The sequence below is a fragment of the Sinocyclocheilus rhinocerous genome, unplaced genomic scaffold, assembly GCF_001515625.1.
Source record: "Sinocyclocheilus rhinocerous isolate Xijiao unplaced genomic scaffold, SAMN03320098_v1.1 scaffold878, whole genome shotgun sequence".
NCBI classification, from domain to species: Eukaryota; Metazoa; Chordata; class Actinopteri; order Cypriniformes; family Cyprinidae; genus Sinocyclocheilus; species Sinocyclocheilus rhinocerous.
Genome location: NW_015664312.1, coordinates 1,002,055 through 1,018,896, shown reverse-complemented (window position 1 = coordinate 1,018,896; position 16,842 = coordinate 1,002,055). Strand labels below are relative to the sequence as shown.

Here is a 16,842-nt window from a genome sequence, read left to right as displayed (position 1 = left end):
CACAATCTGTATTGTTAAAAGCGCTATATAAATAAAGGTGACTTGACTTGACTTGACTGCTGTCAATGGTTGTCAACTACCCAGCACTGAGAAAATAGTGTGACTGACATGACAACAGGATAGAGCAGGTATTTTGAGTTACGAACACACACACACACACACTGGTATTGGTGGTTTATGGGGACTCTCCATAGGCGTAATGGTTTTTATACTGTACAAACTGTATTTTCTATCGCCCTACACCAACCCTACACCTAAACCTACCCCTCACAGGAAACTTTGTGCATTTTTAGATTTTCAAAAAAACACCATTTAGTCTGTTTTTAAAGCCTTTTGAATTACGGGGACACAGGTAGTGTCCTCATAAACTACCTTCATATTGTAATACCTGTGTCATACCCATGTCATTATACAAATTTGTGTCCTCATAAACCACCCAAACCAGTGCACACACACACACACACACCCTGTACACCACAGCTCCATGACTGGCATGTCACTGTATGTTCCAGCCTCTGGATCCCTGTTTACGTCATACTTTACCACATAAACCAAACATATACTATAATATTAAACAATACAATATCTGCTTTATACTCCCGTTCTCTGTCAAGCTTATTGTTCATACTCATAAATTTCCTCCAAAAGGATCTGTTTTTGTTTTGCAAAAGGAATTAGCATTATAAATGCATTTATAGCATATAAATGTTCTAGGGATTGACATTAGTGCATTCCCTTGTGAAAAAGAATGTTAACGTTAACATACTTTTAAAAAGAGTACTTATTATGGAAATAATGTACTTTAAAAGAATATATGTAGGTGCAAACTGAATGTAATGTTTTTGAACACTTATGTTACTTGCAATTAAATGACAATGTATTATAGTTTAAATTGATATTAAATGTACAGTAATTAGTTGACCTTAGGAGGGATTTTTTTGACCCACTAAACTATGACTGAAGTACATTATTAAATGTAATTTCATAATTACTTGTATTTATATCTTTGAAATATGCCGAATGTACTGACAAGTATTTATGGTAAACGTCTCGGTTATGTATGTAACCCTTGTTCCCTAAAGGGGTGAACGGAGACGTTATGTTGACACTGATGTTTGGGTTTCCCTTGGGAGTGGAATTTGCATGCCCAGCCACTCCTCCATGCCCACGGGTATATAAGAAGGCAGCTTGCATTCACTCATTCAGGTTTGTGCTGAGGAACCGAGACTGCATCCCGGCATCACAATGAGGAGGGCCGTTGCCGCTGTTCCTATTTCCAACAGGAAAGAGAGCTTCCGCTCTTTGGGAATAATTGTTGGTATAGCCGCGGCCAGATGTATTACATTGGGGGAGCGTACCTAGTCCAAGCGGAGAGGGACACTACGGAGGCCACATCCTGCCCGAAGGGAGGTAGCATGTGTAGAGTATATATGGACTGACCGAGAGGGCAGAGTTACATTTGGGGAAGAGACTAACGCAAAAGCTGGACAGATGCAAGGGGAAGACATGGGTTTACCAAGAGTAAAACCATACCGTGGAAGGAGCACACAAGGTATCACTTCAAGGGAATCACTACATGTGGAGCACTGAGCTCAGTACAGCGGCTGACCAACAGGCATGCAACACAGGTACTGAGCCTGACATCAGGCTCCTCCTCCAAGCCCAACAGCCAGAGGTGCAGAAGGAAGCTCAATTCAGGGTTCATAGAGTGAGGAACACGTCTGGCGAGATAGATGGTGCTCGCACCCCAACACACTGGAAGAGACTGGTTAAATGTGGAGATTGTACAAGCTTGCGAAGGTGTAAGGTGTCACCCAGTCCGCAGCTCTGCGGATGTCTGCTATAGAGGCACCATGCACCAATGCCCAAGAGGATGCTACGCTTCAAGTGGAGTGAGCTCAAACTCCTAGTGGGCACGGCTTGCCTTGTGTTTGGTAAGCCAAGGAGATGGTATCCACTAGCCAGTGGGCCAACATCTGCTTGTAGACAGCAATCCCCTTCTGCTGGCCTCCAAAGCAAACAAAGAGCTGTTCAGAGCTTCTGAAGCTCTGTGTATGCAGCACTTGCTAGTTCACCACCTGGTCTCGGAAAGGAGTGGTGGGAACTTTGGGCACGTATCCAGGCCAGGGTCTCAGGACAACAGGACAGTCAGCTGGCCCGAAATCAAGGCACGTTTCACTGACCGAAAATGCCTGCAGGTCCCCCACCCTCATGATCGAAGTGAGTGCAGTCAGAAGCGCTGTCTTCAGAGACAGGAACTTGAGCTCAACTGACTCTAGTAGCTCAAAGGGAGCCCTCTGAATTCCTGTCAGGACCACAGAGAGATCCTAAGAGGGGACAAGGCTTGGCCTAGGAGGATTTAGCCTCCTGGCACCTCTTAGGAACCTGATAACCAGGTCGTGCTTCCCCGCGGACCTGCTGTCCACAGCATCATGATGTGCTGCGATAGCAGCAACACACACTTTCACGGTGAAGGGGTACAGCCTCCGCTCCAACCTTTCTTGCAGAAAGGAAAGCACCACACTGATCGGGCATCTCCGGGTGTCTTCTCTGCGAGAAGCGCACCACTCAGCGAACAGACTCCACTCAGGGCATAAGCTTGCCTAGTAGAGGGGGCTCTGGCCTGAGTGATAGTGGCTATCACTGCCTGTGAAATTGTGCCCTCCTCCTGAGAAAAAAGGACTTCTTCAGGGAAACTCGCCAGGAAGGAGCTGTCGCGAGGAGCATCAGCTCCAAAAGCCAGGTCCAGGTGGGCAAGTAAGGCGCAACCATCAAGACTCCTCATCATGCTCCTCAAGCTCCCTGATGTTGCACAGGGTCTGTGAAAGGAAGCTCACTGGGGGAAATGCATACTTGCATAGAGCCGGGGGCCAACTGTGTGCCAGTGTGTCCATGCCGAGGGTCCCCTCGGTCAGGGAGTAAAAAAGCGGGCAGTGGGAGGACTCGTGGGAGGCAAACAGGCCTACCTGAGCATCCCTGAATCGGCTTCATATCAGCTGGACCACATGGGGATGGAGTCTCCATTCTCCAGGGAATGTGAGCTGCCATGCGAGCATGTCACGTGATTTGATCAACGTCTGACTTCAAAGGAGGAGATGGCGGTAGAGTTGCGACATGCGACGGGAGCGTAGACCTACTTGATGGCTGATGTACGCAATGGTCGCAGTGTTGTCCATACAGATGAGTGCTTGCCCTGAAGCAATGGTCGAAACCAGCGCAGGGCCAGCAGATGTGCCAATGCAGTTGAGGAGCCTGAGGCTGCATGCCCATTGCACACAGTGCCCCAGACCGTTCTGGAGGCATCTGTTGTAACTACAACATGCCTGGACACTTGTTCTAAGGGCACTCCCACCCCGTAAAAAAGCAAGGTCCGACCAAGGGCTGAAATTCTGGTTACAACTCGGCGTGATATAAACATGGTGTGTGCCACGGCACCATACCCATCTCGGGACATGTAGCCAGTGTTAAAGCGCTCTCATATGCATCAATCCGAGCGGTATCACCGCGGCAAGCGGAAGAGCAAGCGGCCACTTTGTGGAACATCTGATTACCGTAAAAATAATTTGCATTTGTGCGACCTGTAGTATACTTTGGGCTTTAGGTGACCTTTTCATTAATATTATATTACATAACAGTTTTTTAAAAATATAATTTTAAGGTTTGAAATACACTACAAGGGTTTACCATCATGAACTAACAACGAAGAGCCTTTTTTACAGAATTAATCTTGGTTTATCTAAATGTAATGTTTATTTATAAATTATATTGTTGGTCATTGTTAGTTCACAATAGTGCATCAACCAATGCTATTTATTTGCAATACTGTAATTAATAAAAAAAAAACATACCCTATGTTGCCTGTAATTTCCTCCTGAATCTGCCGAGACTGAAGTATTCCTTCTCGTTTCTGTTGGGATAGAGAAACATTTTACTAAATAACTTGAAAAGAGCAAAGAAAAAGCTTATAATCTTTTATAATCTTATTTTATAATCTAATATCATAAAATTACCATGATAAAGTTTCTGGATTTGTTACCACTGAACACAAGCAGAACTATTAATTATGAACAGAAAAGAAAAGCACCTGAACCACCACAACTTGAATGGACACATGGTCTGGCAGTCTGATAGGGGCCCGGAAATACTGAGAAAGAGCCACCAGCAGGTGAAGAATGGCCACAATGTTCTTAGCATGAACAGCTGAGAAATATACAAAAGAATAAATAACAGGAGGGAAAAAATGAAATGCTTTCTGAATTAAATATATTCTACATTCATCACAATGAAAAAAAAGGTCAACAATGAAAAATGCAAAAATGTATGGTATATCCATCACTGATTTTCAGCTGGTGGATTGCAACCCAACAATTACACAATTATTGGCAGCAAGGAAAAATATTGTTCAATGTAATTAATAACACAAGCATAAATAATATATTGGGAATATATTAAGGCCTATAGACCTAGACCCAATACTCACTCTTTTTGGGGTTAAAGGTGATAACATTACAATACCAAAGAGTACATGATTGCATTTGTGATGCTTCTTGCACAAAGATTGAAGAATTGGAAACATAACCCCCCTGTTAAAGGAATAATTCACCCAAAAATTAACATTTGTGAAAATGTACTCACCCTCAGGCCATCTAAGATGTAGATGAGTTTATTTCTTCATCAGAACAGATTTGGAGAAATGTAGCAATACATCAGTTGCTCATCAATGGATCCTCTGCAGTGAATGGGTGCCGTCAGAATGAGAGTCCAAACAGCTGATAAAAACATCACAATAATCCACAAGTAATTCACACGACTCCAGTCCATCAATTAATGTCTTGTGAAATGAAAAGCTGCATGATTTGTTGAGAACTGTTTAGGACTGTTTTCGCTTGTAAATGGTGCTTGATCGGTGCATATTTCTCTCCTAAATTAAGACAAGGCTACATTTTCACTGGAGAAAGCTTTTTGCTTCACAGGACTTTTGTGATGTTGTATTGTTGTGATGCTTGAGCAAGGCACCGAACCCCCAACTGCTCCCCGGGCGCCGCAGCACGGTGTGTGTTCATAAATGCAGAGCACTAATTCCGAGTATGGGTCACCATACTTGGCCACATGTCACGTCACATCAGCTGTTGGACTCTCATTTTGTCGGCAGAGGATCCATTGTGAGCGAGTGATGTAATCATAAATTTCTCCAAATTTGTTAAGAAGACACAAACTCATGTACATCTTGGATGGCCTGAAGATAAGTACATTTTCAACTAATTTTCATTTTTGAGTGAATTATTCCTTTAATTAATTTTCAAAATTATAAGTAACTAATTTGGCATATTCCTATTTATTACTCCATATTTAGCATATTCTATGCAATTCATGAAAAATATTAAATATTGATTTTAAAATAATTTTTGTTTTTACTTTGTACAGTAAACTGTATTGGGTCTTCATTTCTAATGAAAAATCAGAGCCTTAGATCAACCCACTGACCACAATTGGCATTAATAAAAATGAACTTTTGCAAAAGGGAGAGTACAGTCTATAATACAAAATACAGTCTATACAATATATCATGCAAATGAAAAAAGAGGCCAAAACTACATACAGTCAACATTCCATTTAGTGTTCCTGGAGGAAATTTTGAGGGTGTCATTGATCTTTTCCAGAACTGTCTGCAGCTTCTGTTTCTGAGCGATCTCACACTGAGTCACCTCAGCCACATTCAGCTTCTCTCCCTCCAGGTTCTCTGGGAATAAATACACAATTTATAGGTTACACAATAGAGTACTGGGTCTTACTGGAACAACAATATAGGATCTTTTCCAGAACAGATTCCTCACCAAAGAGTTTTTGAAGAACCTGCCCATCATAGAGGTCTTCAGCTAGATCCTTAACAATGATTCGCTCTCCCACCAACACGTCATTGATCCAGTCAATGAGCACCTGTCATTAAAGACCGGAGAAGTGGAGATGCTTGGATCTTTGAAATGTTAATTGAAAATGCATGTTAAAAAACTATTGTACTGCAAAACTTACAAGTTACAAGTTAATCATCATTGCTTGCTTTTGTGGCTTATTGTTCTATTAGATAGTAAATGCCTCAAGATTTAAATATCCTTTCCCGTTATTCTAAGTATTATGTACACAATTATAACTATATATACTGCACTGAAAAACGTTGGTGGAGGATTTACTTTGAAACAATTTTAACTCAGAAATTGTTAGTAAATTTCCAAAAAAAAACTTTTTTTTGAAAGTGGCAAGTAACACATTAAATTAAATGTGACATTTTGAAGTAGAAAGACTAAAATAGTATTTTCTTTTAAAATGTGCTCCAATAATCTTAGTTTTATTTACAACTTCAAAAAATTTTTTTTACAATGTGTGCTTTCAGGTATTTTTACATATATTTTATATTTTGGTTGCCATTGTGATCTTTTTAGTCAGTATTACTTTGTATAATAACATCAGATCAGGATTTGAACGTTGTGTCCCTTTGCATGATAGATGACAACAGTAACGCTCGACTAACTTGTATTACTTCAGAGTTGCGAGTTGAAGCTCTCAATGAACGTCTTAGCTTAAAAATACCAAAACTTGTGAAAAAGATCAAAGAAGGAGTTGTATTACAATCATTTTGGAGCTGATTTACCTTCATTATCTCTTGGAGTTTGGGATCGTTCCTTGAGTTGGGATCAACCATGGTACGGACTTCATTCTCATCTTTTGAGAGATAAATGGGAAATACAGCAGCTTTTAGTATGACAGAGGCTGTGTTCATGTTTGAATCATCAGTTATGTTGAGAATTTTTACCAAGCATGGTGTCTTCAGGGTCCAGCTCAAACGGTGTGGGACTGAGGGGCAGGTTAATTGCATTCATTCCTTCCTCCTGGAGCTCAGACACTATGAAAAGAAATGCATCACTACATCAATAAAATATGAAACAAATGTAACTAAAAAGGGTTTCTCTTGAACCACTTTATGCTTCATGTCATGAAAAACTGAATTCTCCTTCATAAGATTTCAAAGCACTATAAAATATGCTGTAATTTTCAAAATTCTGAACTTAAGACCCTTTAATGAACCTAAGTTAAACCTCAGAGAGAGTCAAAAATCATCACTGATGCAAGAAACCTTGATTAATATTATCAATCAATCTGAGGAATATAATATTAAAAATATACACTTCATGCTATGACCTCATAAAATGTAGGGTCATCTAGCAGCAATTCTCAAACAACTGGCAGAGCTGAACACATAGCTCTTTTGAAGCTGTGCCTCTCATCGCTGGAGGTCAGTTATGCAGTATTGGCCTCACTGGTGAGGGGTCTACTCAAAGCGTCTCATTTAATGCTATGCATTCATCCCTGAACACGTTCAGCTTAAAAGAACTACAACTCAGACCTTCAATCAATAAATTGTGCAATATTCGTCAAAATAGAGAATGTTTAGAAACCGCTATAAAAACACATTTCAACATTGTTGAAGGTGAGGAGTGTATTTTTAGGCTTTAAAAAATTGTATTGTTAATTTCATATTGTATATTAAAATAAGTATTACTTAAAATACTAAATACTTATATGTATTTTAAGTATTACATAATATATGAATAATATGCAGAAACAACTATAATCCATTTGCAGGTTTACAATTCCCATGTCAAAAAGAAAGACACTTAAGCATACTTTTAAAAAGAGTGCTTATAAATAAATGAAATAATAAAATTACACTTAAGTGCAAACCGAATGTAATTTTTTCAGACATGTAATTGTTATTACCATTAAGATAAATTTATATTAAATGCATTGTTAAAATTTAAAGTGGTTTTATTTAAGTCACACTTAATTAGGACTTAAGTACATCTTTATATGTAATTTTATAACTATTTTTATTGTCTTTAAAAAATATGGTGTGTTGCCAAATATACTAACAAGCATTTATGGTAAACTAAAATATACTTTACTGTAATTTCTGTTGAAACGTGTGCATGTATGTAAATATATTGGAAATTGCACATTTCTAATAATTAAGTTTCAATTTAGTACATATAAAATATATTTATTTTAAACTGTAAATGTAATGTCGAATAACTACCTGCATTTAAAATGACTTTACATGAGTTTTAGTATGTTAGTCAACACATCAAAATAAGTGTACTTTTTAAAAGCATGACAAAACATTATTAAAACATAATGCTACTTTAAAGTAAAACTGTTAATTTGACATTAAAAGTGATTAGAAACTTTTTTTAAAGTGCACTGTATTCTGAGAAACATATGAACGTGTATTATCTTTAAATACACTTAAGTGACCTTTTATTTAATCAATATTATATTTTCTGCAAGTACTCTTTCAAAATATATTTTTGAGATTTAAAGAACACTATAAATGCACATTCAAAACGATTAAGTGCACTTCTTTTTCACAAGGGATTGCTATTCACTGTTGACATGATTATGTTGTCAGTGGCAAATGTATCATTAGTTGGCTTTCTACTGCTATAGTTGACATGTAACTCTCAAACCTGTTAACAGATTAGTGATAGTTAATGCTTATAGATTAAGCCTCTAAATCTTGCTATTCCATTGAATCTCACATTTAATTGACCCTGTCTGCATGCCATCCTGTGAATCAGTACATGTGGCGTCTCAACTAGCCCTCATGCAGGAGATCTTCTAAACACCCTCTCTGTCTCCATCTGCCCAGTGGCCCCATCAACACTGGCCAATCAGTAAAGCAATGCTGCAGCACATCCCTGTGAAAGGCAGTCCAGAAGAAGAATCGGTACAGATCCCTAGAGATATCGACATCCTGTTTTTAATCAACACTGTACCCTGCTGTAGCTGCTTCTAACGTGCTTTAAACACGGTCAGTTGAGGGCAAGGGAAGCGACTTCCCAGCTTCCCCATGAACTAGGTTTAGAACATATGCATAACAGCTGATTTACAGCTTGTAAAATAACTTCTCTTAACTTCTCTTTGGATGCCAGTTTGTACTTCCTGTTGTGGCTTGAGGTTCTTTCTCTTCTCTTTTAGTCAGTGAATGTCTAAACCCGCAAATAAACACACCAGCAAACTAAATATGTCTCTTGCCACATGGGACCAAAAAAACCAAAGCCAAAAATGTCATCACTTCTATACTGTATCTGTATCTGAGTGCCAAAAGATCATCAGTGACATCCTAAAGAATAAGAATGGATGTCACCCCACTCAGAAACGGATTCTAAGAATGAAATATATGTAACACAATTCAAAAAGTCAAGTTTAGATTGCAGTTTTTAAAACAGTAAGTAAATAAATAAACATTTTTACACAGTAAAACTACTTAAAATTTAAATTGCTGTCTTAACCCTTGTGTTCCAGTCATGTTGACCCGGAGAGGATATTCTTTTTCCCGAAAATGCTATATAATCACATTAGACTAAAATTTACTGACTTTGCTTACACAGGATATAACAGCTCCCCAACAAAACAAGACTGACTAATTAACTAAATAAATGAATAAGTTAATTTTTGTTGTTGTTGTTATTATTATTCCATCTTGTTACACTTGTGGTGGTCAAAATTGACCAGCCTACAAAAATTGCTTATGCATCTCTCATTGTGCACCTCAGATTTTGAGTGAACATTGCCAAAATTATCCACAAATAATTATTTTTTGCACAGAAAGCCTGAGGTGCATAAGCTCAAATCAATCAGTCATTTCCAACCTGTGATAATTGAAAAAAAAAATGAAAAAAAAGACTGAATTTGGTGATACTATAACATAATAAGAGATTTACAAGCAATTTCTTAACATTTTAAATTAGGTAAAGGATTTTCAGCACAGCACTGGGTTAGATCTTTAAATATTTGAATTTCATTTCTGATAAAGAAAACGGAATGCATGGAAACTCTGAAATATCATTATATCCAGTAGAAATTCTGAATTAAGTTAAATGGTGTTGTTATAACAAAATGATGAAATGTTTCTTGCAGTGCTGTAGGGATATATTCATAATTTTAATGTGAAAATAGGGAATAATATTTTCTATATGTATATAATATTTACCCAACCTCTCACAATGAGTATTTAACAGCCACTTCTCTTCCTTATATGGTCACAGCAGAGACGTGCAGCCTTTTGTAAACACTCACATAGTTGAGTCTACTGTATCTCAACAACAGTGCAACTGTACTTACACTTTACATTATCAGAATAAACAAAAACATGACAAAAGAAAGAAAGAAAGAAAGAAAGAAAGAAAGATTTTTCTGAGATTAAAAGCACGTTTCAAAATTAAACTAACTTACAGTAATTACAATAGTGTGTTTAATTTGTATTTATATGTATATAATGAGATTGCATTTCTGTATCACGCACTACACTGTAAAAATAAAATGAAACATACATATACAGTACAAGTGTTCAGAACTATAGCTAGTAATCTGACAGATACATGCCTAAACATCAATGAGTTTAAATTTGTTTGACATGCATACGATCAAATATAAGATAGTATCAGAGAGACATCGGCTATCCATGGATTTAAGCTGAATTCACACCTTCTTTTGCCTTTTTCCTTCTTGATAAAGTTCCTCCAAGTTTTCCAAGAAAAGAGTCATCTTTTTTCCTGGAGGAAGGCGACTTCGGAGTGGGAGATTTTGGTGAGGACGGTGATTTCTGCGGTGAAGAAGCCATTTGATTAGCAACACAATAAATGCGCCTCTTATCGAGACGTGCAGAGCACAAAGCTAATTTAAAGTTCTGGAGACTTCTTGAAATCCACCAAACGGAAGTGGAATTCCAAACATTCGTGTAATGACTCTCTCTTGCTTCCCTTCTGCACGAGCGTTTTCCAGTCCCGCCCTGACTGACTGACTGACTGACTGAACGCTAATTTCACTTTATTGTCATTTCTTATCAGAGTATGTTTTTCTTCATAATTTCATATCTCCATTATATGTCGTAATATACTGTAAATGTTAAACTCATAGCAGTTTTCTTTTATCACAAATATGTCACAATTATGAAATGGGAACATGGGGATGAATTAGTTTGAGTGGAAGTTGCTGTACACTAACTTCTATCATGACAAACTGGCGATTTATTAAGAGATATTACAGCCAGGTGTTTATCAGTAAATTTCTCTAATCAATGAAATGCCTTTAACTACAAGAACTGACATCGTTCTGCAGGAAGTGACATCGTTTTGGTGGGAAAACGTAAATATTAGCAGTGAATTCCATGAATTATGTGATGTTGGTGTTTTTAGTTGGTTTGTTCCACTTTAAAACACTCCATCCCGTTAGATTAAGTTGCAAAAAAATTAATATGATGATATCAGCAATTCAAAAGCTGGTTAAAAATGTAAAAATTTCAAGTTGACTGCCTCATGTAAACTGTCAATTCTTCACTGAGCAAGGGCACTTTATTTCCATCATGTTAGTCATCCTGCTAATTTTCTCATCAAGTGTATAAGCAAGTTTTAATGAGTTTAACTCTAGGGGAGATGGAAAATGAGCCTATTTTCAAAAATAGTGGAGTGTTCCTTTAAAGCCTTACCAGATCATATTTCTCAATTCTTTTGTATATACTTATAGATGTTTTATGGATATTTTAAAACATCTAAATTGCAGCAATTTCTTTAATTAATTTTTCAACCAGGCTTATTTTATTCTGTTTATTTCTGTGACATTTGTCGATGGCAGGACAAAAATAGCAATGACTCGAGTCTATGCATTGAAAAAACAAGATACATGAACAAGATGAACATTAGTGACTATACAGGAACTATAGCCCACATTTTAGGTTTTTCATTGCCGCAACAACAGTTTGCAAATTGTCTTTATTTCTTTAACTTAATCACTACTATTGCAAATATTACTTTTATATATGAGTACCAGGGTAACCAAGGAAGCAAGCTGAAATGAAACACTAAAACACTCTGAAATAAAACATTAAAATTCAGGACCTTCAGCAAGCTTGTTAAGAAAGTTTGCAAAAGCTGTTTTCAGCAACTGTCCGTGACCTGTGCTGCTTCCTCAAGACACTTAATAATGCATTTACACTGATTAACCACCAGGCATGTTATTTATTTATTTACCGTCTTACTGGAATGCTATACTTGTTGCTGTTACTTTGTATTAGACCATTTGTTTCTTTAAAACTGTGGTTCTATAACACCTTAAAGGAAGTAATCATTACGCTGGCTTTTCAATCATCATTTAGCCATGACTTGCTACTTCTCTAAAACTCATTTAGTGCAATGAGAAGCTTGGCCTGACAAAGACCCCATTCAGTTTGTAAGCCTTTTCTCCTTCCCTCTGATACAATTATCTCCACAAAGCCATGTAAACAAGCAGCACAATGGACACAGCCTGGCCCTGAGCTGTCATTAGAGCAGATTTTCCATGCAGTTATGCTCTAAAATCTTATGCACAGTCCTTTTGGAGACTGGGATGAGCCTATGTGGGGTATAACTCTCTCTCTGCAAAACAAGGTCACCGCTCTGCCTTGACACATAGTCTGGCCTTTCTTCCTAGCTTTTATCACAAAGCCATGCACACAGACATGAATATTACTGAATACATAATAAAGTCTGATATGAATGCACAATAAAATAACTGTAGAGTTGTATTGTTTTCCAAGGATTTCTGGGATGAGCAAATGTAGTGTTCTTATTCAGTCCTTCAGTGCTCAAATAATCTGTGGTGCTGTTTTAAGGACTAGCAGAAAAAAAGTTTTCATATTAAATGATTATTGTGTGTGTGTGTGTGTGTGTGTGTGTGTGTTTTTGTGGCCCATCTTTAAGTCATTATGTCCGCTATAAACAAAAATGACATCTATAAACGGAAGAATTATATATAATCCAGGTGCCTATAGTATATAATAATCCAGGTGCCTATATTCAGTCAGTCATTTGTTTTCTGTATCATTCAATACAATTTCCACTTCATTTCATTTTTGAATGCTAATAGTTGTGTTGTGCATGTCTGAATAAATTTTTTCCAGCTAAGACTATTCAAATGAAAACATGAAATCTCCCAGGTTCCATCTTCAGCTGTAATGTACTATACAAGAGAGGACAAAAGCAAGGAAACAACCAGGACTATTGACCTCTGGAACAGCTTTTAGTTTACGGTACATAACAAGCCCCCCTCTGTATTTTCAGTTCACCGAATGACAGTGTGGGGTCAGATTGTGAGTTCTTGACACCTTCACTGTGAGGTCAATACTTCACTCTTCCACATGCCATTTTCTGCTACAGGGAAGAGCCTGAAAGAAGCCTTATGAACACTTTCACATCATACATAACCCGTATGTCATGAGTCACACTTGTCTCTAAGGATGTGAAGTTGTTGCACAAACAAAGTCGTGGAGGATTTTTAAAGGCACAATATGTAATTTTCGCCGCTAGAGGGCGCGTATTCAAAATAAACAAATAGACAAAGGCGTACTTTGATGACGCTGTGACTGAGTGTGGAATCATGGGAGTTGTCGTCTTCATCCCCACAGCCGATGCAATCCGACAGGACTCTTATTGGTACGTATTTCGCGTCTCGCGAAAATGTGCCCCCGGGTACGTTTTTGCCATGAGACCAGGTTGATTAAAACGCACAACATATTAAAGCGTCTTTGGTGTTTCCATGTTTTAAAACAAAACCGGAAATCGAGGGGTTATGACGTCATTGGCAGGCGACACAATGACACTATAGACAGGGTCCGTGTCACTAGTTAAAAATGCTTATTTCTCTGGATTTAAACAATCTTCAAAACATTTGGGATAATATAAGTACACAAATCAGCAAAATATATAACACTGTTCTAGTGGTTTTTGGATATTTTAATAAAAATATCTTACATATTGTGCCTTTAAGGAAACAATTGCAGGTTACCATTTTTTTTTTACAGTGTATAAGAGTTGATCAATGTTTACACAGTATAAAAGCCTAAATTATATCTGTTCATCATATAAAGCAATTGTGCCTTGGATTAAACTAGACTTGGATTAGACCACTCCTTTCATATGGTTTTCTTTTCTTTCTTTTTTTTTACAATCTCTTTATGAACTTTTTGAAGTGTCAGTGTTTCGGGGAATAGACTTTGAATGGAGAGACAGGAATCTCTCAGATTTCATTCATTTCTTTGTTGAAGATGAACAGACGTCTTATAGGTTAGAAATGACATGACAGTTTAATAAATGCAGTACTGTCAGCTTAACATTAATTGACAAAGAATAATAGAATAATAGTATATTTCTAATTATTATATTATTATTTGTAGTCTATAACAATAGTGGGCCACATTTATATTTATTTAAATTGTATATTTATAATATTAACCATATTTATTTTAAATTAATTAATGTAACTTTATTGTTTATTAATTATGTTTATAGTTTTTTAAGCTACTTTAACCTAGATAAAAATAGGTTAGTTCATGATACCTAATGCCTTTATGATACCATGATATCTAATAAATGAATATTAATGGAATTAATCTTATTTGAATGAATGAATGAATGAATGAATGAATGAATGAAGTATCAGACCAACAGTTTTCGCCTTACGTACAATAAAATGAGCAGGAAAAATTTTGTAGACTTCCCATCCCATATCATATCACAATATCATAGAGACTTAGGGGTTTGCTCTTTAGACTTGCATGGGCCACCCAAAACCCCCAGAAACCACCAAGCAACACCCTAGCAACCACTCTGAACTTGCATGGACAAGTTCAAGATAGTTAAAAACAACATTTGATCAAATATTTTAGCATAATGCATTTATGAATAACCTTACCAGTTTTTCCACAGACACCTTTCACAAAAATGATTGTTGATCGTTCAGTAAGGCGAAACGCACCTTAAAGAACGAGGTTAGCCCATTGAAAAGTCCAGTCTTTGAGAGTGCTGTAGGATATGATTGGTTTGTTTGAAGCACTGTATTTTTGCTCCTCCAGAGGCCTTTGTAGATGTGTTTGATCTGTTATTTTCTCCCTCCACTTCAGTGGGACCCTGCAGAGGCGCGCAGTCAGAGCAGCACACCAGAGAGAGGAGGGTTAGAGCACTCGCCTCCCCCCTCTCATCGCCTTCACTCACATCCTGGCTATGGCTTCCGGCCGCCGCAGAGCCTCTCACAGCACCCCTGCTGAGGTCACTCTGGCCCAGGTCAGGAACAGAAAAATACCCTCCTCCTTTATCTCCCGACACTACAACCTCTCTCTCTTTCTCTTTGGGTCTGTGCCATCTACGCCTGCTGTGGAAAAACACTACATCTCATTTGTGTTCATGTTGAAAATGCAAAGATGTAAATGAGATTTGAAAGCAATTGCATATGTATACATATAGTTTAAATTGTACTAAAATCGCTAAAACGGAAATAAAAACTATATAGATATAGACTTATAATAATATGAGTGGTATAGATTTTATTTTATATCAATCAATCAATAAAAACATTTTGTGTTTCACTGAAAAAGAAAAATCATCCACATTTGGAATTACATAAGGATGAGAAAATAATTTTCATTTTTGGGTGAACTTTTGCTTTAAATGGGTGCTTTGGATGTGAAAGACGTGCAGATGGTTTGCTATAGAGGAAACACACAAAAATATACCCACACACACACACCATTCACAAACATAAACATAGTCATAAAAGTTCACAGAGCTTGTATAATTCTATATTGTTGACCTTTTTTCTCTCCAGTCTCCAGGCATGTAATGCTGCACGACTCACACCACTTATCCAAAGCAGAAGAGATCATCTGCTCAACGTTATTGGGCTAAATGCTTTTCAACTGGATATCTATTTTCAGGAATTGCGTAAGCAAAGAGTGTTCTGTTTTAAATGGTTTTGTAACATGCCCCTATATCACATAATTGAATTGACTAGCACATGTTGATGGAAAGACATGAAACCAATCCGCACTGTACGCAATCTGCTGTGGAGAACCGAGCCCGGGCAAGATTACATAAGAAATGGAGGTGTCAAAATGAAAAGAAAGAAAGAATGAATTAGACGACTAGAAAACAAAGAAGCAGAAAAAGAGAATAGTAAGAAAAGAAGAAAGCTGAACCAAAACAGTCGTTTTAGTTTTGACATTTTGACATGTCTGTACTCCTATGTTGACAACAAGGAACATCAGAAGTGAGATGTTCATGAACAGCCTTAACCTTTTCGTTCTGTGGATGGCATAAAGAGATAACCGTCTGCTTTTGAACGTTGGCTTCTTCTCTGTCTTATCTGCTCAGAGGAGATAGTAGTCCAGAAAGGGCTGTAGATATGCTTCAGCTTCCATAGATTTTCTTCTTTTTTTTCACTTTTATTCACTTTATAAGACGTAAAGTAGTAATCTTGTGTATTGTATTACTACCTTTTGCCATTTTATTTTCATTGTACAGATTAGTTTTTTTTCTTTTTTAATAATGCAGAAACCGGTTTCAAAAAAACCTTTCATGGCATTTTAATACAGATTTCAAGCTGAGCAGCAGCAAAAACAAATAATAGAGCCAAATAAGTAAAGTACTAAAATTCAATATTAAACAACATTTTGTAGTTTATGGTGGTCAATATCGCCCTCTGGTGATCATAAACTGTCTACAGACACTCGCGTGCACAGAAATACATGGTAAATGTTAATAAAAGCTTATTTTAGAAACATATTGCTATTTTGTAATGATTCAAACAGCACTTAGAGTTTCAATAATACATAAAGATTTAAAATAAAATGTGAAATTACTATACAATTAATAATTGACTAAGAGATGTTCAAAGTAAAGGCATGGAAGCCAAAAGGCATAAAAGAAAAAACACTAAAAATGTATACTAGAGATCAAAACTAGATTTATAATAATTTAATAA

At 37.1% G+C, this 16,842-nt stretch overlaps 1 protein-coding gene across 1 annotated transcript in view; it reads right to left on the bottom strand.

Annotated features, from left to right (window-relative positions):
* The window catches only part of LOC107730072 (alpha-parvin), a 21,197-nt gene extending 10,362 nt beyond the window's left edge, over nucleotides 1-10,835 (bottom strand). The window contains exons 1-7 of the mRNA XM_016540804.1: nucleotides 10,540-10,835; nucleotides 6,809-6,898; nucleotides 6,647-6,717; nucleotides 5,835-5,937; nucleotides 5,600-5,740; nucleotides 4,085-4,200; nucleotides 3,849-3,907 (exon numbers count right to left, since the gene is read on the bottom strand). Of these exons, the coding sequence (XP_016396290.1) occupies nucleotides 3,849-3,907; nucleotides 4,085-4,200; nucleotides 5,600-5,740; nucleotides 5,835-5,937; nucleotides 6,647-6,717; nucleotides 6,809-6,898; nucleotides 10,540-10,675 (716 nt within the window). The 5' untranslated portion in view covers nucleotides 10,676-10,835. The remainder of the gene's footprint in view (nucleotides 1-3,848; nucleotides 3,908-4,084; nucleotides 4,201-5,599; nucleotides 5,741-5,834; nucleotides 5,938-6,646; nucleotides 6,718-6,808; nucleotides 6,899-10,539) is intronic.
* Nucleotides 10,836-16,842: the final 6,007 nt, after the last annotated feature.